Source organism: Chanodichthys erythropterus, chromosome 5 (genome assembly GCF_024489055.1).
Source record: "Chanodichthys erythropterus isolate Z2021 chromosome 5, ASM2448905v1, whole genome shotgun sequence".
Taxonomy (NCBI): domain Eukaryota; kingdom Metazoa; phylum Chordata; class Actinopteri; order Cypriniformes; family Xenocyprididae; genus Chanodichthys; species Chanodichthys erythropterus.
In genome coordinates, this window is record NC_090225.1 from 36,718,020 (window position 1) to 36,744,786 (window position 26,767).

The 26,767-nt window shown below is 36.4% G+C and overlaps 3 protein-coding genes across 7 annotated transcripts in view; 2 read left to right on the forward strand and 1 right to left on the reverse strand.

Moving 5' to 3' along the window:
- The first annotated feature begins 598 nt into the window (after window positions 1–598).
- On the forward strand, window positions 599–4,537 carry prop1 (PROP paired-like homeobox 1). Its single transcript, XM_067385546.1, has 4 exons — window positions 599–668; window positions 1,765–1,770; window positions 1,916–2,142; window positions 4,157–4,537. The coding sequence occupies exons 1-4, from the start codon at window positions 599–601 to the stop codon at window positions 4,535–4,537; spliced, it is 684 nt and encodes a 227-aa protein (XP_067241647.1).
- Window positions 4,538–4,688: 151 nt separating this feature from the next.
- On the reverse strand, window positions 4,689–10,515 carry mcfd2 (multiple coagulation factor deficiency 2, ER cargo receptor complex subunit). The gene is made up of 4 exons (XM_067387002.1): window positions 10,394–10,515; window positions 9,745–9,921; window positions 8,078–8,237; window positions 4,689–6,284 (listed from the first exon to the last, which is right to left on the reverse strand). Exons 2-4 carry the CDS (start codon window positions 9,915–9,917, stop codon window positions 6,153–6,155), a joined length of 465 nt encoding a protein of 154 aa, XP_067243103.1. The 5' UTR covers window positions 9,918–9,921; window positions 10,394–10,515; the 3' UTR covers window positions 4,689–6,152.
- A 6,666-nt stretch (window positions 10,516–17,181) lies between these two features.
- Window positions 17,182–26,767, forward strand: part of ttc7a (tetratricopeptide repeat domain 7A) — a 69,145-nt gene continuing 59,559 nt past the window's right edge. For 4 of the 5 annotated variants that reach the window (XR_010895255.1, XM_067386997.1, XM_067387000.1 and 1 more), the window contains exons 1-2: window positions 17,182–17,370; window positions 24,863–25,026. Coding sequence is in view for 4 of the 5 variants with exons in the window: in XM_067386997.1 (XP_067243098.1) it covers window positions 17,241–17,370; window positions 24,863–25,026 (294 nt within the window). In the remaining variant the exon portion in view is untranslated. Of the gene's footprint in view, window positions 17,371–24,843; window positions 25,027–26,767 lie in introns of all 5 variants that reach the window. The other variant, XM_067386998.1, reaches the window with a different exon arrangement.

A 26,767-nucleotide genomic window follows, 5' to 3' on the forward strand; every position in this document is an offset into this window, starting at 1 on the left:
CTTACTTAATCAGAATAAGCTGGACTATACTTTTATTTTAATAATCAAAAATTCTGGCTAAGGTGATAGCATAACATAACATGTTCAAAACATTGTTACATAAAGTAATCTAAATCTACATTTTTACATAGTAAAAGTAATCTAAATATGCTCCCAGAGCCCAAATCTTATTGAATATTTATTGTGTAAAAGAAACACTAATTTGCTTGTTTTTCTTTTGAGATCTTTTCCTCTTGCGTCTATTTCTTTTGTTTACTCTCCCCCTGGTGTTGAAAATTGTCAATTACAATTTTCATCTCAGAATTCCAAGTCATATTACTATTATCCAAAATTTCATGCACCACTATGTCTCAGATTTAGGAACATTTTTACTCACACATGCTTGTCATTATTATGTCGACAGCACTACATTAATTACAGTTTTATTTTAACATTCACACTGAGAGTACCATGTTACTGTGGGCTTCACCATCATGTGAGCGGCTAGTTGAGAGGTGTGACTGCTTTGTGATGTCACATTAGATTTCTGTGAAAAGCATAGTTTGGTTAGGACGGAGGTCAAACCTCAATCCTGCCTGCAACCCAGAGAGAGTTTGAAATGGACACAGACAAACCTCAGCAACAGTTCTCTGAAAATTACTCTGAGGTCACGGTTAGCTCAAGCGCAGGTAAGAATATTACATTTACTAGGCCTACAGAAATATTCTAGTGTTATACATGAGCATATTACAATTCGAGATATGAAAAATAATTACAATTTAGACATTTAGCAGACGCTTTTATCTAAAGCAACTTTCAAATAGGGAACTTCACAAGCAATTTATCATACTGCAATGGCAACTTTCAAGAGTAAACTATACAGAGCTAGAGCACATATAAAAGTGCAGAAAAGTCAAAGAGAAGCTAGAATAGCAAGGGTTCAAGAAGATTTTTTAAAATTTGATTGTGATTGTATAATATACAATATATAAAGAAAGGATATAAAAATTAAAATAATAACTTATGCCAATAATTATGCCAGCATTGCTGTATTGTGTTTTTATATTAGGTATTTTATTTTATTTTATTTTATTTTATTTTATTTTATTTTATTTTATTTTATTTTATTTTATTTTATTTTATTTTATTTTATTTTATTTTATTTTATTTTATTTATTTATCGCTCCCATGGTGGCTGTTTGTTTAATAAAACCTAACATGAACTTCTTAATCTATTTGTCATGTTGTCATAAAAGAAAAAGTGGAAATCATTTGAACAGTTGAAATTCATATGCATTTTTCAATAAAATAATAATGCTGAAAATATATTAAAAAAATATATATACAATTTTTTTTTAAATATTATAAAAAGAATTAAAAAAAAAAATAATAATAATATATTAAATTAGGAAAAGGCAAAATGTATTTTCATTTGTGTTTCAGTCACTTTTTTGGAGCTGTATTTTCATAATTCATTAGTTACAGTATGACAATCAAAAATTCTACCACTTCCTACCCTCCACACTAATTCTGTGAATAGCCCCTGGAAACTAAGAGTCCCACAATTTGACAAATTAGTCACTTTTTCGGCCATTGTTTGCTTAAGCTGAACGTAATCCTCAGGGTTCTGGCATGCCTCTCTCTCACGATATTGAGTTTAGGTTGCAAAGCCTGCTGTCTTTTGAGTTCCTGGACATTTGTTTGGACGCATTAAGACTCTTAAATCCTCTGTCTTCAGTGAACATCATTTGAGAGAAGTGTACCTGCAAATCCAGCATCTCAGAGATGTCAGTGGTTGATAAAACCCTCACTGTCAATAGGAAATTGCTTGTAACTAGAGAGAGACCCGAGTCAAGACACTTTCTGTTTGGACATCTTTAGGAGTAAAAAAGAAGTAATGAATTCACCTCTTTGATTTTAACCTTATTGGATGCAGATGTTCAAAATCACCCAAGAAAAGATTCTGGGACATCTGAGAGCACCAGGGGTGGCGGAGGTCGATCAAGACTGTACCCTTCACCATCCCGCAGGAGACACCGAACTACTTTCAGTAATGAGCAGCTGGAACAGTTGGAGATAGCTTTCAGACAGAACCACTATCCTGATATCTATTATAGAGAGGAGCTCGCGAGAGCCACCAAACTCAACGAGGCTCGCATACAGGTAACTGACCTGTTTGCTATGATAATTGAACTGATATGTAACTGAAATAAATGTTCCTAGTTTTATGTTACACTAACCAGGGTTGTTCGTAAATCACTTACGAAGAAAGTGTAATGCCTCTCACAGTTAAAAATGCTTACACTACATCCTACACCTTCTACGCGACATCAGTTACACTTTTTTTGGAAGTTGAATACAGATGGAGGTTCGGCAGAAGCTAGTTATTTTACTTTATAATGTTAAATATGGATACTTTTCTTACATAAATGCATCTCTTTGCTTCAGAAGGCCTTTATTAACCACCCTGGAGCCGTGTGGAGTACATTTTTGATGGATGAATGCACTTTTTTGAGCTTCAGGTGGTTTCTTTGCACTGCCATTATAAAGCTTGGGAGCATCAGGGTGATTATTAAAGTGTAAGTTCACCCAAAAATAAAAATTCTGTCATTTATTAATCACCCTCATGCCGTTCCACACCCATAAGACCTTTGTTTATCTTCTGAACACAAATTAAGATATTTTTGTTGCAAAAAAAAGGCCTGCATAGCCAGCAATAATGTTTCCTCTCTCAAGATCCATTAATGTACTAAAAACATATTTAAATCAGTTCATGTGAGTACAATGGTTCAATATTAATATTTGGCCATCACTATATAAGTCGTTATTTTGGGGGGTTTTTGGTATACAAAAAATATTCTTGTTGCTTAATAATATTAATATTGAACCACTGTACTCACATGAACTGATTTAAATATGTTTTTAGTATATTAATGGATCTTGAGAGAGGAAGTGTCATTGCTGGCTATGCAGGCCTCACGGAGCCATCGAATTTCAACAAAAATATCTTAATTTGTGTTCCAAAGATGAACGAAGGTCTTACAGGTGTGGAACGACATGAGGGTGAGTAATAAATGACATTATTTTCATTTTTGGGTGAATTAACCCTTTAATATAACTCTGAAAGAAGAAAGTCATATTCACCTTGGATGGCTTGAGGGTGAGTAAATCATGGGGTAATTTTAATTTTAAAGTGAACTAATCCATTAAGAATTCATAAGAATTGAATCGTAAGAAAGATCCAACTTTTTCCAAAGAAAAGTTCATAAGAAAGTTCCAACTCTTGACAATTCTTAAGAAGTTCGCAAAAATATTTTCTTAAGAACATCTTATTTCTTTTCTTAAGAAGAAAATGAATAATAATGGATCATTGCTTACATTATCAATTGTACAATTTAAACAACCCAAAAAATTAATTAAACTTGAGACAAGTTGGAGGTTTTCCAAACTTTAAGATGTTATTTACGATGATTTTGAAAGAACATTCTTTTCAGGAAGTCAAATTATTCTAAAGTTTTGTCTTTAGAACAATCTCAAAGGGTTAGTTCACTCAAAAATGAAAATTCTGTCATTAATTACTCACCCTCATGTCTTTCCAAACCCGTAAGACAATCGTTCATCTTTGGAACACAAATGAAGATCTTTTTTATGAAATCGGTATGAAATCAGCTCCATAGACAGCTAGGCAACTGACACTTTAATGCTTCAAAAAGTTCATAAAGAGATCGTAAAACTAATCCATATGAATTGAGTGGTTTAGCCCTAATATTTTAAAGAGACATGATCGCTTTATATGATGAACAGATTGAATTTAGGCTTTTATTTACATTTTATTCCTTGTTAATTGTGCCATGTTACACACACTTTAAGTGTGGGCAGACAAATCTCTTATCGCTGGAAACTTTTTGCATCACACCTGGTTAGGAAATATGTCTGTATTATTGTAGAACTGTATTGATGTATTTAGTTCTTGGCCACTGGTAAAACATCTATTATAATATAATCACGTGTTAGTGATTTAAATGTTGCTGGAAAGAAAATTACATTTTGAATGGCCACCAACATGGTGTAGTTACAGGATCTACAGCTAACTTTCCATGTTACCCAGCCAAACCTCGATTCTGATTACTCAAGCTGTCTCTGAGCTGAGCCTGCTTCTTTTCACTCCCTGCTACAGGTATGGTTCCAGAACCGCCGTGCCAAGCAGCGGAAGCAGGATCGTATCACCCAGAAAGTGCTGCCTGTGGGCAGAGTGCCAGGGCGAGGGCCTCTCTTTAGCAGTATGTGTGTGTCTTCCTCCGCCATGGGGCGGCAGTACCAGTGCCCTCATTCCCTGCCACACATCCCTCGATTCTCTTCAGTGCTGCCCCCTGGAGGCTTCCCATCCCATACGTCCTCCAGCAATCATTTCTCTTGCCCCTCTGGCCCTGCTCCATCACAAGCCACCAGACAGCCTGATGACTGGTACAATCAGCTGCGTACCATCGGATCATCCACTACTTCAGTGCTCTCACTGGCCTCTGTGTCGGCGCTGGAAACCACTAGTCACTGGAACTAGAGCAAGTGCTGATGGGTTATTGAGTAGCCGTAAACTATTTTATCTTCCCTTTTGTACAAGAACAAATAATAAAGTTTTTTTCAATGACAAAGCAAGATTGATGTTTTCTGTCTTTATTATATTTTCAGTCAGACAGAACATATTTTTCTCTCAATTATTGCTATATCTCCATAGACAAAAATAATTACATTTATATTGATTTCCTTTATCAATACTAAACTGTGACAATTAAACTGGATTCAGTTTACACTGAATACACTGCAGGCTTTAAATAAGGACCATTATGAACATGTTATTCTCATCTCAGATGAAATGTACAATAGACCATATGAGATTTTAAGTTACATTTCTACTCAAAGTCATCAATAACAATTTTCAGCTTTGGTAGCAATAAATTACACATGATTAAATCAAATGCTGTTCATTTTGCCATTTTATTTATGTAAAATAAACAGACATGGGTCAATGACAATCTTTGAAATATTTTGTTGAAAACAATACAAGCCAAGTTCTTAGAAATGTGCTTTTTGCTGGTTACATACAGTTTTGGAAAACTTTTATACCATTTACAAGAAAGGTTATTTTTTTCTGCATTTTGGTTGAACCAAACAAGTTTGATTTGGCAGAATAATGTTTTAATAAGCAGTTTTATTAGGGAATAACAATAAAAAAATTATCCCAAACTATTAAAGTTTTCTTCTTTATTTTTAATAATAAGGCTTTCTTCTTCATTATCATATTGGGTAGTTGCATCACCCAAACATTTTTTAATTTATCCTTCAAAGAAATATCAAAATGATTGTTCATCATGGAATAATTGTCACTATATTGATGAATTAACTTTATTTCTGAATAAATTAATAGATCCTAACAAAAACAGCACCTTGTCATTGACCCATATGACATTGTGTACATTCAGACTCTAATGGCAAGCTGAAAATCAGATCACCCTGATGTTTTAGAGGATACAGTTCCTATTCCTGTTTTAGAAATGGACAGCTTCATCAAATAGATGGTAGCTGTTAAATCCATCCAAAGTAGCATTAAGCCTACAGAGGGATTCATCAAGATTTACATGTCCGAATAGGCATTTTGGACATTTATATGTACATAATTAGATGTTGTGTGCTCACCAAGTTCTGCCCTTTCAGATCATTTTGAAAGGGTATTTCTTATAATGACAGTAACAGTGATAATCCTTTTAAGGCAGAAAAAGTGTGTGTTTGCCATCATTCATCAGCAGAGCAGCGATTATGTCCAACATTAGCTTCATTTAACCATCAGCTTTGCAATAGAGTGTCACTGCAAAGCATTTATTTAACAATAACAATTTATACTTGTTTACATTGGATAAATTTGGCAGTTTATACATCAAGGGTCCATTCTGACAAGAGATGCAGATGCGAGTGCAACAATGAATAGTTACACTGATGGCATAAATACAAAACATCTCATGCCCCTCACGATTTCACTGTATGACATTTTATACTGGTTATACTAAAGCATGAATATACTGCGCCTGTGAAATCGGACACACATGAAGGAATGTGCTAGAGATTTGTACATCAGAGGTAATCTGCATTCACAGTAAGGCCACGGCTGTTCCCGTCGTCTTTTACTCCAGAGACCTCGCAAACTCTGCATAGTCAATGTAGCCATCATTGTTTTTGTCATCGTCTCTGAGGACGTCATCAATGAGGTTGATGAGATCCTCTTCCTTCATTGGCTGGCTATCATCTCCTCTTTCCTGGAAACCAAAGACAGATGATAATACTTATTATAATTGAACGGAACAGGACACATGTGTGTTGGAACTAATGGAACACGACATGACAAAATGGAAGGAGGGGCTGAAACAACTGTACTGTACTTAAGGTACGATTATGAAATCCAATTAAAATTAAATCCCATCAAATATTATATTTGTCATTATAAATTAATAATATTAATAATACAGTAGTTCATTTAAAAAAAAAAAAAAAAAAAAAAAAAAAAAAGTGTAGGTTTAGAGCTGTACGATTCTGGATAAAGTGAGAATCACAATTTTTTTTGTGTTTCAAATAGAGATTTTTCCACGTTCCTAAACAGACAACTAAATAAAAATAACACAATTTACTGGATGTTCTGACAAAATAGTAATTGCTGCAGTCTATTTAAAAATGTTTTTAATTAATTAGAATGATTTTATAAAAAATTTGGTTTGAATGAATGATTAAATACTTCACTTGTTTCATTACTGGATGAATCAGTATGTTCAATTTATTTTGGAAAAATCTCTTGAATCAACGATTCAATGACAAATACATTTTTTAACAGTCACTTGTCACCACTCACTGGCGTAACCGATACAATCGTTATTTGATGTGCCAAGGTACTTTCAAAAGGGGATCTGCTCTATTTAGATTGCTCCAGTAGACATCAGTGTTTATATCTGAACTGTAAATTTTTATCCCAGTGCTTCTGTGATCATTTTGGATTATTTTAAGACAATATATCAAAACAAACTCTGTTATGGTTTGATTCATATTTTAAAATAAATCATGAACAAAGTGTTGTCAAAGTCAATCTCTCATAAGATTGAAACAAGAATCCCACAGAGAACCACCTTGGGTCCTATTCTTTTTAGTATTTATATTAATGTCCTTCCTGAAATATGTCTTGATGTGAGTCTTCAAATGATGACAGTTATTTTTGCATCTGGTAAAAATTGTGTGGAGGTTGAAAAAAAAAAAAAAAAAAAAAAACATAACAAGAAACCTAGAAAATGTGTAAGCTTGGCTTGATGCCATCATTGTCAGATCATAAATAAATATAGGATTTTAAGCTTTGCTCACTTTGTCTTTCTTCACTACGTAAAGTCTGTGTTTAAATGTTGAAATGGTCTTGCCCCTCAGCCCTTATGTAATTTCTCTGAGAGATTGCAAGGGGTGCAGCAGATCCACCAGAGCGGCTTCTAGTGGAAATTGTAAAATTGTATTCTGTAAAACATCTTTTGCTCTGACTGCCCTCTCAGTGAAATGTGTAAAATATTGGAATTCATTACCTGATTGTTTAAAATCTGCTGCAAGTTTTTTTTTTAAAAAGTTATTAAGTCTTTGTTAATTCAGCAACAAACTTGTACTCATGTTTAATTTTTTTCTCTTTTTATTATTATTATTATTTAAATTATTAGATTGTTATTGTTGCTGTAATTGCAATTTCTAAAAGCCCTTATAGAGAAAATTGCAAATTAGCTTTAGCTACAAGCACTAGCATTGGATGGCTGTTGTCCCAGTTTTATCTATGTTTATTTTATCTGTCCCTATACAAACAAAAAACATTAAATAAATAAATACATAAATAAGCTGTGAAGCCGTTTTATACAGTACCTTTACATGACAACTGCAGCGCCAACACAGATTTGAATGTTCTGGTATGATTTTGTCAAAGGTTTAATAGACAAAGACGAATCGTAGTTATTTAGGAATAAGATCGTGTGGGTGTTTGAATCGATTAATCGTGCAGCTCTAAGTAAGTCAAGCTTAAAATTAGAGCACACACCTCTCTATGCACATGAGTAATGGCAGTGGCAAGCTCAAGTCCATCCAGCAGATTGTTGCCATCATAGTCGTGCATCTTGAAATAGTGAAGCTGCAGCTCTTGAGGTGTCATGTCCGACTCTGGCTTTTCAATCACCCCTTCTAAATGCTCCATGATGTGGCTACAACAACAGAACAGAAGGTTAGATTACAGACTCATCATTTTAGACAGGAGTAGTAAGATGATAAGCATCAGTCGATAACGGTGACATATATACGCATAAAAAAAAAAAATCAGTATCTCAAATTATTAGAATATTTAATTTCAAGTTCTATTAAATTACCATTCTCATGGCATAAATACTGGGTTTAGGTCAGTAATCCCAACAGCAGTCATGGGGAAGTCTGCTGACAGTTGTCCAGAAGACGATCATCAAGACCCTCTACAATGAGGGTAAGCCACAGAGGGTCACTGCTGAAAGAGCTGGCTGTTCGCAGAGTGCTGTGCCAAAAGCATATTCATGGAAAGTTGACTGGAAGGAAAAAGTGTGGTAAGTAAAGGTGTACAAGTGAGCGGAATGACCGCAGGCTTGAGAAGATTGTCAGGCGAAGCCGATTTCCCAGAGTCTGGAGGAACAGTGGAGAGGCACAGAAACCGTGTTGCTTGAAGTCCAGTGTGAAGTTTCCACAGTCAGTGATGATTTGGGCTGCCATGTCATCTGCTGGTGTTGGTCCACTGTGTTTTCTGAAGTCAACAGTCAATGCAGCCATCTACCAGGAATTTGTAGAGCACTTCAGGCTTCCTTCTGCTGACAAGCTTTATGGAGAAGCTGATTTCATTTTCCAGCAGGATTTGGCACCTTCCCACACTGCCAAAAGCACCAAAAGCTGGTTCAATGACCATGGTGTTACTGTGCTTGATTGGCCAGCAAACTCGCCTGACCTGAACCCCATAGAGAATCTTTTGTGTATTATCAAGAGGAAGATGACAGACACAAGACCCAACAATGCAGATGATCTGAAGGCCTGAAAGCAACCTGGGCTTCCATTACACCTGAGCAGTGCAACAGGCTGATTGCTGCCTCGCCGGATTGGTGCAGTAATTCATGCAAAAGGAGGCCCAACCAAGTATTAAGTGCATAGAAATGAACATACTTTTCAGAAGCCTGGCATTTCTTATGAAGTATTCAAATTTTTTGAGATGGTGAATTGGTGGGTTGTTAAATCAAAATGAAAAGAACCAAAGACTTAAAGTACTTCAGTCTCTGTGCATTGAATTTATTTAATACACAAATTCCACAATTTGAGTTGAATTACTGAAATAAATTTGTGCTTTTCCTCGACATTCTAATTTATTGAGATGCACATATAAAATGCATACCAGTAGCTACCAAACATGCAACTAGGATTTACAAAACAATGTATTAGTTACTATTAAATCAGTAAAGAGAAACAATTTTAAAAGGAGTTCTGTTGATGGATTAAGTATGACCTTTGTTTTCCTGACATATTAGAGATCAGGACAGACTGCTCCAGTGCAGAGGTCGTTTGGCAGAGAGTGCATTTTTGAAAAGAATCCAATCAAAATCAACAAACGCTACAAAAATATATTTCATCAGTTTTACTGAATTTGAATACATGTATAGGCTCTAAAAGCAGTTTTAAAGTAAGGAAGGGGGACCTACTCACTCTTTATCCTGAACCATGTTCCTGTCCAGCCGTGTGATTGGAGGGGGCATTTGATTTGAAGCAGCTGGTTCTCCATGCTGTCCTCCATGGGCCCATATAGACAGCATACAGCTGGAGCAGAGCAAGAACCAGCTCCATAATCTGAGCTGCCCAGACCTTTCTTTCAATCTCATTACACTGAAATCACGAGGTAATAAGAGTTAATGCGAGAATAAGAATGAAAGCTCCATTTATTACTACAGCTGGAGCAGCCTACTGACCATTATTTGACCAATGAGAGCAACACACATTTTAAGAATCGTAATTATTAGATTACACAGACGATTTATAATGAAAAAAATCAGTATCTATAAATCTGAGAAATGGGCTCGTGTGGATGACATATGGATGAACTTGAAAAATTAGGAATCTAAACAAATGGTAGAGGAAAGTAATGACATATAATTACTAGCAGAAAACGGAATATAATCTATGCTGAGAGGTGGAAAATTAAAAAAAGACAGATTTGAATATTGAAACATTACAGGAAGAGCCGTCCAGACACACAAACAGCAGTTGTAGACGTTGCACAGTCATCTGAACGCTTTTCTGCCTCTCTCTTAATACACCTTACAGCAATACAACAACATACACATGCACATTTACTCACCTGCTATGAATCACAGTTGACGGGTAAATATTCGTCCTATTTATTCAGGCACAGTGGAGTAACTGAACTAACGTTACTGATGTTTACTCAGCACCGCTCTTTTTGACTACTTTTGTTTGCCGTAGTTGCCTTTCACCTCATGGACACGACAGCTAAACTCTGATTGGACACGATAGTTTTTAAAATGTATTATTATTTGTGGATAGGGTCAAAAATACAATACGTTATATAGTAGGATGGAATAAAAACGCAATGTATAAAAATATACTCCAAATTTTACATTAGTACTACAAACGTTAAAATGCGACGTGTTCTTATATTTATGTATAACATATTTAGCCAAAGCTAAATCAGATTAGTCATAAAAATCTTTTTTTAAACCTTTAAATCTTTTTTAATTTTTTTTTTTTACAACCTACAAAGCAGAATTTCAAAGATATATAAAGAAAAGATCACGCTGATTGAGAATTTTATTTAATTTTATAATTTGACAAGTCTTTATTACATAATATTTAACCCAATGATTGCATTCTCACATTTAAATATATATCAGGAATAATAAATTTGAAATTATGCAGAATTTTTTTTTTTCTTTTTACACAGGACACGACAGCTGCACGCTGATTGGATTTGAGTATAGCGTCACGCATTAAGGGCGCGTCTAGGGCACTGGACAGTAAATAATCCACACTGTCTGCAGCAAAGCTGAGGAATGAATGAGAGCACCTATACCTGTCAGTGATAATGATGATGATTTTGTGCCTAGTTAATCAACCACCACGGTCAACTGCATGGCAAACCTCTACAAAGAAAATGAGAGGGCCAAATCTATTTTCCGACAGCTGGAGGTTCGGTATATTGCATTCTTGGTGGCGTAGAATAGCCAGTAGTCATGCGTGATATTTCCTAGCAACCATAGTACTTTGAATGTTGTATGTTGATTTTGATGGATATATTATTGGCAGTCTATTAATAATTATTTTATTATTAGTTTTTATTGTTATTTTGATAGCTGTAAATTAGTCTATTTTATAAACTAACCTAGCCTACTTAAAATTGCTGACTTTAAATGTTTTTTTTTTTTTTTTAATACCACACATTAGTGGTATCTATACCACCCACAAGATACCACTTAATCAATTCACAATACATATCAAACATATCACAGCTGTTTCATCAGGCTCTATAAAAACAAAACAAACGAGAAAAAAGTCAAAGAGTAGGCTACTCTAAAAAATGCTGGGTTAAATATGGACAAACCCAGGGATTGGGTTGTTTTCACCCAGCCATTTTTTTGGATTTATTATTTTAGCCAGCAATATAGCAATATAGTAAAAGGCATGTTTTTGCTCACCCCCAAATAGGGGCAAATTTGTGGGGTATTTTAAATTGAAACTTGAACAGACCAGAGATTTATATTACATCTTGTGAAAGAGGGCATAATAGATGCCCTTTAACCCAACCTGCTGGGTTTGTCCATATTTAACCCAACTTGGGTTGTTTTTAACCCAGCATTTTTTAGCCATTCAGAAACGCTCTTCGTCTGTCAATCATTTTGCATGCTAGAATGTGCTGACGTCGGTCATTTCTGATATGTTTTCCCCAAAGATAAATTCTTTAAACTTAAAAGTTGTAGATATATCAGGCATATTTAACCTCCAAACTAGCATATTGTGGATGTACATGTATCGATCAATCATAGCTGTCAAGCAGTTTAAGTTGCCCGCTAGATGGCGCCACCATGTCTCGTAGGGTCAGGAGGACAGGTGTCTCATTTTATTGACATTTGCATTCTGTGGCAGGTGCTTTGCATCAAATTAGTGAGTATTTTCATCTAAACAGACACATGACTTGGGCTACATCCGAAATCGCATGCTTTCCTACTAGGCTATATAGTGGACGAAAAACAGTATATGACAAAATAAGTATGTCTGAATTCACTATAAAAGACCAGGCAAAAAGTACCTGGATGACCTACTATTTCCGGTGAGATTCTGAAGTGTGCATATGATGGACACTTTACTATCCTATGAGGCCATTGGAGAGGATTTGTCAATGGCAGTGAAGTGGTGCAACTGACACCGGGAGGTCACGTGATTATGACAGCATGGCAAATCTATTACGTCTGGATTACAGTCATACTACACACGCTCATACTATATTGAACATACTTTTTTAGTGGTCGTGAAGTAATTACATATTTGACATAAGTACCTACTCGAGCTTATATGTGTTTTCGTAAGCAGCCGTTGATTCATTCCAGACTATATGATGGAAGCAGCTTCCTCTCTTGATCTGATAGGCCTAATTCAATTACAACAAGCCCTGCAAATAGTTAACAAGATTTAATCGGTTAAATAGATTTAGTCATGTAGCAGTGAAGGGATTTCAGGGAAATGGGACATAGTTGTCAAGGACAAGGCTTTGCTTCAGAAAGAAGACCGGTTAAACTACATTTATGGTCTGAACAGAGTCTTAACACATTGGCCCACATGATGTTTCGGCCCAGTAAATGGTGCTTGCTGTCTTTATATGCACAAAGGCTATTATTACACTGTCAGAAAATGTTACTTTAATGTGTCTTCTTTCTTTTTAAGTCTGTATGACATTTTATCATCATAACTGTGATTTAGAATATTGTGGTACAAGATGGTTCTTATCATTTAATCAGCTGCCAGTTGGTCATACCAGCTTGAAGGGTTAGTTTACCCCAAAATGAAAATTCTTTCATCATACTTTTATCATCTCACCCTCATATTGTTGTTGTGACTGTAAGATATTTTAAGAATGTCTCAGTTATTTTTATTATTTATTTATTTTTGTTCATACAGTGGACCCTTTTCACCAACAGTGATAACACATTTCCATAGTTATCAACATTATCAACATAGATGCAAATCTAGTAAAGTTTTCATATTTTCATTAAAATATAATGGCCTATATATGTACAGTGCTATACTTTGTGTTATATTACCTTGATATTTAATTACAGAAAAAAATAGTTAACGCTGCTGCTTGATTGCAGGAGTGATGGCAAATTTTAAATCTGCTTTAATCAATCTCTTGATATTTTTGCCCTAGACTAGCCTAAAGCAGCTAAGACCAGTAAACAAGCGTAGGCTGGTTTAAGATGTTTTTAAAGGCATTGTATTTTCTTTGTAAGAGCTATGAGCTATCCATTGGCTTGCGGTCGCCATCCACATTTTGATTCAGCAAATCAGTTCGGGTGAATACAGACAATGATTAAAGGGATACTCCACCCAAAAAGTCCCTCATGCCGTCCCAAATGTAGGTCTATAGGCATAAAAGTTTAAAACATTAGTATTTCTCTCTCTCTCTCTCTCTCTCTCTCTCTCTCTCTCTCTCTCTCTCTCTCACACACACACACACAGGTTTGTATTGCTATCAAAGTAAGGACATCCCATAGGCGTCATGGTTTTTATACAAAATGTACATTCTATCCCCCTACACTATCCCTACCACCGACCTAAACCATCGCAGAAAACATTCTGCATTTTTACATTTTTAATAAAACACTGTTTAGTACGTTTTTGAAGCTATTTTAAGTATGAGGACTCATGAAATGTCCTCATATTTCACGTTTACGTCGTTATACCAGTGTAATATCCATGTCATTATACAAATTTGTGTCCTCATAAATCACAAAATCATGTGCACACACAACCTATCATTTCACTTTAGAAGACATTGATTCATGGGGTTGTGGATTAGGCCTACTATTGTGTTCGCTTTGTGTGGTTTGGATGTCCCGCACACTTGTCCAGTGGTTCTCAACTGGTTTAACCATAGGACCCACCTTTTCATTTCATGGAAATGTAATAAATGTAACCATGGTCATTACATTTTTAGGAACTGAAAACAAGCTTATTTATTTCTCAAATACACAAGTACCATCCTACTTTAATCGTAAGAATATCACTAATGAACCAGTTACATAATTTATTGGTAGTTTTTGGTAATTTCATGACTTACTAATTGGCAACATAACTATGACATGAAGAGTGTGCACTACGTGCACAAGGGGTTTTCCATAAACAAGGCGTTTTTCCATTCCACTTTGCTAATTTTCTATTCTTTTTTCCATGCGCTAGACGGCCGTGTTTGACCATTGCGCTCGCATTTTGCATCTTTTGCAGCGTCTCGTGCATGACAGGACGGGGGAGTTGTTTTTCTGAAGTGAGAGAGACTTTTAATTTCATAACAAGTTACGAAAATAATGTTAGAATAGCTTGCCAACATCTTATGGCCTGACAGCAGATACTGAATCAGGACAACACATTTTTCTCAGGCACTTTTTACTTCAACAGCATTCACGCGTCTTTCAAAATAAAAGTCTTGCATCAGAAAAAACATTTAGAATTAGTTTTTATTGTTGTTGTTTCTACACACTCCACAAATTACTCAAAACAGTCTTGCTACACACTTTTGCGTCGCGACCCACCAGGTGAGAAACACTGCATTATATGGACTCACAGAGAAGGGTTATTTTTCTAAAATTCTCTGTACTGTATACATTCATATGAAGAAAAAAAAATTCATACACATTTAAATTTTTGTGAGGAGTGTACCCAGTGGTGTAAAGTATTCGAGTAAATGTAGTTATTGTACTTAAGTAGTTTTTGGCTACTTTGCAGAGTATCAAATATATTAGCAACTTTTACTCTCTACTTGATTACTTACATTACATTGATTTTTGAACAAGTAAATGTACTTTTTACTCCAGTACATTTGTGATGAGTAATGCAATTACAAATTACATTTTACATGGTACCTAACTTTTTCTGCAGCAGTTTATTTCTGCTATAAAGAAGCGATATCACCATCTATCTACTATATCTTGTGTGTTTTGCCTTTACTTACCCAAACTTGTCAACGAGACTACTTAACGTGAATGCGAGTGCAGTAGCAGGTAGTTTCTGAATTGCAGATGTTTTTTTAAAAGTTAGTTCACCTAAAAACCCTTCGTTCATCTTCAGAACACAAATTTAGATATTTTTGATAAAATCCGATGGCTCAGTGAGGCCTGCATTGTCAGCAAGATCATTTCCTTTTTCAATGCCCAGAAAGCTACTAAAAACATATTTAAAACAGTTGTGCCTACAGTGGTTCAACCTTAATATTAAAAGAGCAACGAGAATACTTTTTGTATGCCAAAAAAACAAAATAGTGACTTTATTCAACAACATCTAGTGATGGGCGATTTCAAAACACTGCTTCATGAAGCTTCGTAGCTTTACAAATCTTTTGGTTCAAATCAGTGGTTCGGAGCGTGTATCAAACTGCCAAAGTCACGTGAACTATTGAATTTTCGAAATGCACATAACGAATCCTCGTTTACTGAAATAACTTGACTTCGCTGCTCCGAACCACTGATTTGAAACAAAAGATTCGTAAAGCTTCGAAGCTTCATGAAGCAATGTTTTAAAAATCGCCCATCACTAGGTATTGAGTTATTATTTTATTTTTTTGGCACACAAAAAGTGCTCTCGTCGCTTTGTAATATTAAGGTTGAACCACTGTAGTCACATGAACTGTTTCAAATATGTTTTTAGTACCTTTCTGGGCATTGAAAAAGGAAATGATCTTGCTGGCAACGCAGGCCTCACTGAGCCATTGCATTTTATCAAAATATATCTTAATTTGTGTTCTGAAGATGAACGAAGGTCTTAAGGGTGTGGAACGACATGAGGGTGAGTAATTAATGACTGAATTTTCATTTTTGGGTGAACTAACCCTTTAAGAATGTGTGCATGCTGTAAATTAATTGAATAAACTTAGTTACCTATATAGCTTTCTCGGTAGCCTTCATTTCTCGGTATCAATTCACTTGTCTAAGAAAACGATTCATAAAACATAAATAGGATATCACCTGTCTGACAGTTCTGAACGACCCCATGTTTACTGTTTTTTCACTGACACTGACGAAAATGAAAAGACTGTCGTCATTCAAAGCTAATATTTGAAATGGAAGAGATACAGGGCAAGATAAGCTGAGAGAAAGAGAGAAGGTGATGGAGATGAGAGTGGAAGAGCAGGTATTGCCCACTCTGGTCTGGGGTTAGCATCATTACAATGTGTTCTAAATTACCACAGTAGAAATTTAACAACGACACAAACATCTAGCTATCGCCATAGTGTTATTGTAAATATATTTGTACATAGCCTACAACAGTTTGAACAAGAGGCGTTCTGCTGATATTTCACCAGTATCAATAACAATAAACATAAAGCCTCCTCTCCTCTGTAGCCTATCTAATTTGCACTGTAGATCATGCAACATTTAACCTGATAATCAGGTTTAAGAATATTATCTGTTTGACAAACAATGTTCCTGTCCACTGACATGGTTTTAAAACTATTGTTATAACATTTTTATCCAATTAAAATGTACATTATGTAGATCAGGGAAATCAAAATTTTCAAAATGTTCCATGCATTTTAGCTCTGTCGTTACAATTCTATCATAAAATGCTTGAATGATGCCTGAATGATGTTACATATAACGACATCACGATGTTCTTAGATTTCTTTCAAATAGGCTACTGTCTAATGTAAAGAGAGGCTGGTGAGATTTTTTGTTTGTTTTTTTACAACGGTCGGTGCAAGTGCAACTTGGCAGGAAAACTCGAAAACATGCAACAATAAAGAGGAATAGTAATGTTTTAACTTTTATTGAATTATTAACGGGAATAATCAATATTCTTCAGTCACTGAAATGGGCAAAGCCTTCTAATGTTTGTTTGCACATGCTCAGTGAGTTTCTCGTTGACAGTCGGCAGTCACTCCTCTGGTGTCGGTGGAGCGCGGTCACAGAGACGCAGGCGGGATGTCATCGCGGCTCTCCTTCTCTCAGTACCGCTTAGAGGCGGAGGTCGAGCGCTGCCGTGCGGAGTGTCAGTGGGATAAAATACCGTCTTTAGTGGAGCAGCTCACTGCTGCGCGCCTGCATGACGATGGTAAGTGCGCGTGCCACAATAGAATAGAAGAGAGCCAACAGTGATGAGTGTGTGTCTTGTTCCGCATGAACTTTGCACCTTTCTGTTAAACTCTGCCCGTGTTTACTAGTGTGCTCTGATATCAGTCACAGAAACTCACATGCACTTTTTGAGACGTCTGTTTTAGGTTTAGATTTAATTTGTCAGTGCACTTTTTAATTTCAGAAAGCGAGAGAGAGAGAGAGAGAGAGAGAGAGAGAGAGTGTGTATAACGCCAGTTACTCATGTGAATCAGAGATGTAAATGCATGCGTTGCACACACCCTTTAGTTAATACAGGTAGAGGCTGCTTGACTTAAAGTGATAGTGTCATAAATTACTCACCATCATTCATCCAAACCTGTATTATTATTACTATATTATATTTGTATTATTATATTTTTATATTGTACATTTATTTGCAGTGATTGTTGGTCATTTCTGGTGACATAAATGACATAGGCTGTCAATGAAAGTTCAAATGGTGAAACTCACTTGATACAATTACTTAGGGTATGTACTGAATTTGATTTATTTTTCCACCATTATGTTGATGTGCTGTAGTTTGATATCAGGTAAAATGGGCCATTTAAGGTTTGGAGGTCCCAGCCGCTCTGGAATTTAGAGCCAATGACTGCAAAGGATTTCAAACTGTTGCCATAACTGTGCTTGACAAGTAACAGGTGATTTGATTGGTTTATGGTTGCTATGGTGGTCAGGGCAATAATTCAAATCAACCCTGTGTCTCAATCAGCTCCCTAGTTCAGTAGTCAGGGCACTGATCAGGGAATCAGCCACATTCACTTTCATGATATACCGATTCACAACCTAGGGAACTAGGGAGCTGATTGAGACGCAGGTCAAGACTGCACCACAAAGCTGCATGGTAAGTAGCCTGGCATACCAAATCTAACTAAACTATTATAAGGATGATAAATCTATAAAAAAACAAACATGCACATAAAAAAACTATGCATAATATCTGTCTTGATGGCATCCATCAGAAATAATGCTGTTAGTTTGGTATATGAACATATTTTTTGGAAAAGTGATGTTTTTCCTTGCGGCCCAATTTAGCTTAAAGGGATAGTTCACCCAAAAATGAAAATTTGATGTTTATCTGCTTACCCCCAGTGCATCCAAGATGTAGGTGACTTTTTTTCTTCAGTCGAACGCAAATTATGATTTTTAACTGCAACCGCTGCCCTCTGTCAGTCAAATAATAGCAGTGGATGGGAACTTCAACTATAACAGTACATAAAACTTGCTTAGACAAATCAAAATTAAAACCTGCGGCTCGTGACGACACATTAATGTCCTAAGAGACGAAACGATCGGTTTGTGCAAGAAACCAAACATTATTTATATATTTTTTACCTCTAATACACCACTATGTCCAACTTCGTTCAGCTTCCTGTTAGTGAGGTCAAAAAACGCGTTCTGTTGACGGAAGTGATGTCTCGCCCATATACTTCAATGAGCGCGAGACATCACTTCCGTTGTCTGAACGAAGTTGGACATAGTGGTGTATTAGAGGTAAAAAATTATATAAATACTGTTCGGTTTCTCGCACAAACCGATCGTTTCGTGTCTTAGGACATCAATGTGTCGTCACGAGCCGCAGGTTTTAATTTTGATTTGTCTATGGAAGTTTTTCCGACTCTTATTGTTCAAGTTCCCAATCACACACATGTGTGTGTGTGTGAGGTTGTGTCTGTGTGTGTTTACATACACACGCACACACACAAACACACACACACACACACACACACACACACACACACACGAGAATGGTATCTGTGATGACGATGGTTTCATTTGCAAAGACTGTGTTTGAAAAACGTTTTCAACACACACACGCACTAGTGATATCAGTTTTCAATTTTGAATGTGAATATCTGTTATCAATTTTGAATGTGAATTTTTGTATTTGCACACACACACCACTGACATCAGTTCACTGATCTATGCTGTTCCAAAATTGACTTTTTTAATTGCACATTTGAATATGTGGGTTTGCACCCAAAATGTGTTTTTTTTTATTTTTTATTTTGTTTATGACACATATGAATATGTTTGTTTAATGCAGTTTAAATGTTATGTGGCAGTGTAAGCAATTGTGTTTTAAAATTAAAGGTGCCCTAGAACGTCTTTTTAAAAATGTAATATAATATAAGTCTAAGGTTTCCCCTGAATGTGTCTGTGAAGTTTCAGCTCAAAATACCCCATAGATTTTTTTTAATTAATTTTTTTAACTGCCTATTTTGGGGCATCATTAACTATGCACCAATATATAGGTTGCGGCCCCTTTAATTCTCATGCTCTCGCACTTGCCTTAAACAGCATAAACACAGTTCACACAGCTAATATAACCCTCAAAATGGATCTTTACAAAGTGTTCGTCATGCAGCATGTCTAATCGCGCAAGTATTGTATTTATTTGGATGTTTACATTTGATTCTGAATTAGTTTGATTCATAATCAGTCATTATTAATCATAAAAACACATGGAAAAGGCATATATTTTATTGTATTATTGTCCCAAGCGATTTACCAAAAACTGGCCCAATTTAGCTGATATCATCCTAGTTGTATAGTAGCAGGCTATAAATACCTTCCCAGAGAAACTACTGTTGGCATTTTCCTTTGACACAGATGTTCTTTGACCTAAGATGTACTAACAACAACCTTGAAAATACATTCTAAAAAAAGCGTTACATAGCACTAAAAGTGGTTCTTGGCACATAGGGGATCCACTTTTGGTGCTATGTAGCACCATATCTTTGTCAAATGGTGCTATCTAGAACCCAAAAGAGGTGCCATATCACATTCACATATCAACACAAATGGTGCTAAACAGCACCAACAGTATTTCTTTGGCTTGTAAAGAACCTTTAAAGAGGCTTAACAGGTTCACCTTAACCACCCCAAAGAACCGCTGAAGAACCATACAGGGGCTTAACAGATTCTGTATACGGTAGTGGTGCCAAAGAACCAGTGAAGAACCGCTGAAGAACCACTGAAGCACCAAGATTTGGATCTATACAGCACTTAAAGTGGTTCCCCTCTGATTACGAGCCAAAGAACCACTTTTAGTACTATATAGCACCATTTTTTTAGAGTGATAATTCATTCTGGTGTTGTTAAAGGGATAGTTCAGCCAAAAATGAAAATTCTGTCATTTACTCACCCTCTAGTTGTTCAAAACCTATATGAATTTCTTTCTTCTGCTGAACACAAAAGACCATATTTTAAAGAATATGGGTCACCAAAGAGTCAGCGTTGAGGGGTCCAATAGTCAGTGTGGTTACCCATATTCTACAAAATAAACCTTATTTTGTGTGCAGCAGAAGAAAAAAATTCATACAGGTTTGGAAGTTGAGGATGAGTAAATGATGATTCATTTTCAATTCATTGGGTGAAATATCCCTTTAAACAAGTAGCCTACAATTTAATTATAAGTGCACCTGTACCACTTGCACTTGAAAATAACATGCCTGACTCACACTTCCTTGCTATTTATTGAATTTTGAAGATTATGGGATAGCAGAGTGTCCACCAGTTGCACGCTTCAAAAGCCCAGTTGATGCAGTTCATCATCAGGCTGTGTCATGATAAACTAATTAGACGCATGTCTTTTTTCATACTGTCAATATAAGATTTTTGTTTTTGAGAGGAATTAATACATTTATTCATCAAAGACACATTAAATTGATCAAAAGTGACAGACCTTTAAGATATTAATATGTTACAAAAGATTTCTTTTTGTAAAAAAATACTGTTCTTTTGAACTTTCTGAAAAAATGTATCCCAGTTTCCACAAAAACTGTTTTCAACATTGATAATAATATGAAATTTTTTTTTTTTTTTTTTTTAACAACCAAATCAGCATGTTAAAATGACTTCTGAAGGATCACGTGACACTGAACACTGGAGATTAGGCCATCACAAGAATAAATTACATTTTGAAACATATTTTAAATTAGAAACGGTTATTTTAAATTCTAATAATATTTCACAACATTACTATTACTAAATTTGTGTTTTGCAGAAGATAAATTTTAAATGCAAAGAATTTTTCTCTTTATGATTTTAGCTTTATGATCTCAGTCTCCATTTCACAAAGGATAGCATGATAAAAGGTAAACATGCTGCTTAAACTGCCATGTTCATTGTTAAATCAACAGCAGTAATCTTGAAGTTAACACATGACACTCCCAGGAGGTGTGTCCACCACTGTCCAAATCTGATCTCTGACCGAGCAAGTCTTGTTTCGCCACTGCAACACTCAGACACTAATTTCCCTGTGGGGGAACACACTCAGTCAGTAAAAGGTACCCACAGAACATAGTACTCTGTTCACTTTACAAAGTAATATACTGTAGTTACTTTATATTTTGTTGAGGAAAATGTCATACATAAACTTGACATATAACACAAGTGTGGATTCAGTGGGGAGTGACAGATTGAACCAAACAGGAAACACCTCATCCACAGTGTTTATACAAAATATGCATGAAGGCAAAGAGAATATTTTGGAAGCACCTTCTTGAAGGACTGTGTATTTCAGCTAAAACAAACATGCGTAACTCTCTAAACCTGATCAGAATGCAGCTGTAGATTACCAGCATGAAATCTAGACATGTTTATCAGCGAATGCCATTCTATTGCGATAAGGTCCAATGTTGAATGAAAAATGACATGAAGTAATTTCTCAACAAAACACTGTTCTAGACGTGATGCTGGTGAGGATTTTGCCCTTAAAAGAACTCAAAGAAGATACATTACCATAATCAGCCAACATCAAGAATGTTTTAGTAGGGTGTAATGATACACTTTGCTCCCGGGACGAGATGATAGACCATACTGGGTTCACGAGAATGAGACGAGACAATATTTTTAAGAAACACTATGTTTAAAGGAGACATAACACACATAGTTTCTGCCAATCCTTATGTTAATCTTGAGTACCTATAGAGTAGTATTGCATCCTTCATATCTCTGAAGAGACTTTACTTTTATCAGATTTATAAAAGATAGATACAGCTTTATTGATTCGTTCCGAAAACAGTCGAGCTCCTGGAGGCATGCCGTAGGCAGAGCTAAAGAGTCACAACACACACAATACATCATCATATTATCCCTGAATAACTTTTGATTCACTATATTGTGTTGTTTACATTATATGCACTTGCGTGCCGATTACCAACAAGATATTTGATGCAGTTTTACCTACCGCATGTAGTTCCGACTCATGACCGTGATCTTTTATCGCTGAGACCGCTCCATTTTTACGCTCCATTTGGCCTTATTTCTAAAACATTTGTCACTGAAATGCCTGAAACAAACAAAAACACTTGCACAACTCCATTGTTATCCTGGAAAAACAAACCACATCCACTATTCCCTTAAAGGTGCAGTGTGTAAATTTTAGCGGCATCTAGAGATGAGGTTGCAAACTGCAACCAATGGCAGCTCACCCCTCCCAGTCCGCGGTTTTTCGGCTACTTTTACACTGTTGCCGCGGGTTGTTTTTCATGTCCGCGGGTTAAAGCGACCCCAAATAACATGATATTTGACGTGATGACGTGATATTACCCCCAGAATGCAACCTTTACCTGGGGAGACCCGCCAAAAATGCGGGTTTTACCCCCCGGAACATGATTTTTACTGTGGGATCCCCCATGAAACGTGATTGGGCTAGTTTTAAGTAGCAATCGGGCGGGTTTTGTTGTGAAAACCTGGCAACCCTGACCCCTCCCTTTCGAAGCAAAAAAGAGAAGCTATGATGGCCGTCTGGCCCACACAAGTCAAAGATGTCATCGTATGAGACAGCAGAGAATATGTTAGTCAGTCAAGCAATGAGGTTTCTTCTTACTTCTAACAAAGAACGGTCTCTGTTTCTAATAAACCAGATGACTACTACTACTGCTTCTTATTCGTGCTTATTCAACATAGTGACGATGCAAGCTGCCTCTAAAAACACGAACGATTTAGAGGAGGAACAACATAGTGAGGAAACACGCTCTGTAGAGCAGTTTGTCCGTTTAGGGCTGCTGTAGAAACATGCTGGCGCATAATGACAACTTGACATGGAGGGGGAACCCACAGTGTATGTAGATATAAATGGCTCATTCTAAGGTAATAAAAATCTTTTAAAACGGTTAATTATTTAAGGTCTTTATACACCACTGAAAACATAGTTATGTATATTATATTGCATTTCTGTCAACAGAGCCTTCCAAATTTTACACATTGCACCTTTAACGCTGGGTTCTTTGGGAAGCTTATCTTGCCCTCACAACCAAAAACACTTTTTTAGTGATATTGCTGATGTTGAGGTGTAAAAACAAAATGACAAGCAAGTCCTGGACAGCGCTGCTGATGACCTTTGTAACCCAAACAAAGCACTTGATTTTGCTTTGGTTGATGTGCGTGGGCCCATATAGTGCCCATATACAGAATTCTGCCCTTTATGATGTCATACAGGGCCATACAAAAAAAAAAACAAAAAAAAAAAAAACGGAAACTTGAAAAACTTTCTGAACCCTGAAGGAGTGTATTTGGCACAGACATACTTTGTCATACATTCAACTCATCATACGTCCAACTAATAAACTATTAATTGGTTTACATAAAGTATCAAAAGCAAGTAATTTTATAGTTTTATTGAACAACACTGTTAAAAAACATTATGTAATATACATAATATTATAAGCAATCAACTTATGTACATTATGTATTATAACATATGGCTGAGGATGGCAATGGCCTGGTGATTGTTGTTGTTACACTTTACAGCAGATCGAATCCTTGTCTAATAATATTCCCCAAACAACACTTAATTTAAGTCCACTTAATCTTTAATATTTGGCCACTTGTTTATGATAGAAATGCTACAGCCTATGAACATGTGGACATCAAAACATACAAACTCAGAGTGAGGATTTAAACTTTTATTTTGAAATCTCAACAACAGTTTGCATATTTAGAAACATAACTGATGTATTCTCATGTGTTAGTGTAGGTTTATAAATGATAACACTATGCTATGCTATATTATGTTTTTAAATTGGTTTAATATATCGTGCAGCCTTAGAAAACGATCTAATAATACATTTCATGGATTCTCGTACATAGAGCGCACCACTTCCGGTATTTAATTTAATCTGAATTTAATCGAGGAATCCTGACAGCCCTTCACTAATCATCTTGTAATAAATGTAATTTCATTTCTAAAATATAAATTATTTCTTTCTTTCTAAATATAAATTATCATATGCAGTTAAAGACAGAACACTGTAAAAGTTTTTACACAAACTCAACTCCGTCATGCTGATATTGCAAGCTTTTCACTTTGATGAGAAATATTGTCGTTTTAATGCCGCAAGATCTCGTGGCACAAGATCTCTTCACACCCCTATGTTCTAGTCTTTCTTCTTCGACCTTTGCCCAGATTTTCTCTCTGTCTGTAGATGATTACAGGACACTGCTGCTGGCTGAAGCTCTGCTGGAAGAATGTCTGCTGGAGAACATGACCCTGCTGAAGAATTCTATGCCTCTGACTGAACAATCACTGCCAAAACTAGCCCGAGCCAAAGCTCACCTTGACGGCATCCTTTGCAGAGGACTCCTGGAGGTCTGGCACAGTCTCTGTTTCTCAAGTCTATCATCAGTTAAGCATCTCTATGCTTTGTGAACCACTAAAAGTACATCAGTTTTTAATTGAGTTCCATTTGATAACAAAATATCAAGCCGTTCTGCAAACAAGGCCACTACTATTTTGTTGTTAAAACTTAAATTTTCCTTTTTTCAATTATTATTATTATAAGCTGGTGTTTTGCTGATTTTGAGAGGATGTCAAGTCAAGTCTAGTAACCTTTAGTTATATACTGCCTTATACAGTACTGATTGTCTCAAAGCAGCTTCACAGTGATAAACAGGGAAATAACGATTAGTGATCCAAAATTCATCAAATATGAGATAAATTCAAATTCTGCTGCAAAGCAGCTCTACAGAAGACAATGGTGGCACTATTTAGTTCAAGTCAGTTCAGTTCAATAACTGTGTAAAGTTCATCAATTATATAGTGAGTTCAGTTCAGCTATAAGCAGCTCCACAGAAGACAATAGTGCCCTTATTCATCTCAATTCAGCTGATATTGATTAAGTTCAGTGCAATGTTGCAAAATTTGTCAATTATGAAACAAAGTTCAGTAAGCTATATAGCAGCTCTGTCATCATCGTTCATCAGTGTTGCCAAGTCTGTGGTTTTCCCACTTATTTGGGCTACTTTAACACTGTTGCTGTGGGTTGTTTTTCATGTCCGCAGGGTGAAGCAACCCCAAACAACATGATATTTAGCTCCTGGAATGCGAATTTTACAAGGAAAACCCCGGCAAAAACACAGATTTTACCCCCTGGGGAATCCCCAACCCCCCGCCCCTGAAACGTGATTGGTCTTGTTTTGCGTAACAATTGGGCGAGTTTTGTTGTGAAAACCAGGCAACGATCATCGATGTATGATGTCAGTTCTCAAGTTCACACAGGTGTCTTAGCAGAGTAATTAATGCTGCATCGTTTGACATTTTATCATGTAATGCGATGATATTCATAGTTTGGTGAGATTAAATTTCGTTTTTTTTGGGCTAGTTGTTAGAAGAAAATTCTGACAAAAACTGCTATACATTTATTCTCTGTTTAGATTGTCAGTAGGGCCTAAATTATGATATGGTTGAGTGCGTGTTACGGTTGCTGGTATACAACGCATACGAGGAGATAGAATGAATATAAGTCTTTACTTGAGGAGAAACAGGAATCCAATGGAACATACACCAACATAATACAAACGATACCGGACAACACAAGACTAGAAACACAGGGTATATATACACAAGGGACTAACAAAGGAACTAAACTAGGTGACAGGATAATAAACAAGGCACAGGTGAATCAAATGAACTAATTAACAGAACAGGGAAACTAGGTCACAAGGGCAGACAGAGACATGACATGTAACATTTCGCCCCCTCCCGGATAGGCGCGTCCTCGCGGCGTAAGAGTCCAGAGGAGGGAGGGAGGGGGTTCTGGAGGAGGCCGGAGAAAACACAAACAACCAAAAGAAAAGAGTCCATGAAAAACAGCAATGACAGTCCAAGGGGGAGTGGAGGGTGGGAGGAGCCAGGGGGAAGCCAGGAGCAGGAGGAGCCAGATGTTACCCCAGAAGCCAGCCAGGACGAGGCCCCAGGGTAGAGACGCAGGTGGGAGGAGCCATGGTGGAGTCGGCTTGGGGGCAGACGACACCCTGGGGACAACCAACGGAGATGCAGCTGGAGACCCAGGTGTAACTGAAGAGCCGACGAGCCCACGCGCAGCCGATGG

What these genes read in the sequence shown, in the direction of transcription:
- prop1 (XM_067385546.1), top strand. Translation starts at nt 599, where the DNA reads ATGGACACAGACAAACCTCAGCAACAGTTCTCTGAAAATTACTCTGAG. An exon ending in TCAACGAGGCTCGCATACAG is followed by an intron (nt 2,143 to 4,156) that starts GTAACTGACCTG and finishes TCCCTGCTACAG; the next exon opens with GTATGGTTCCAGAACCGCCG.
- mcfd2 (XM_067387002.1), bottom strand. Translation starts at nt 9,917, where the DNA reads ATGAGATTGAAAGAAAGGTCTGGGCAGCTCAGATTATGGAGCTGGTTC. An exon ending in AACATGGTTCAGGATAAAGA is followed by an intron (nt 8,238 to 9,744) that starts GTGAGTAGGTCC and finishes CTGTTGTTGTAG; the next exon opens with CCACATCATGGAGCATTTAG. An exon ending in TTACTCATGTGCATAGAGAG is followed by an intron (nt 6,285 to 8,077) that starts GTGTGTGCTCTA and finishes TTTGGTTTCCAG; the next exon opens with GAAAGAGGAGATGATAGCCA.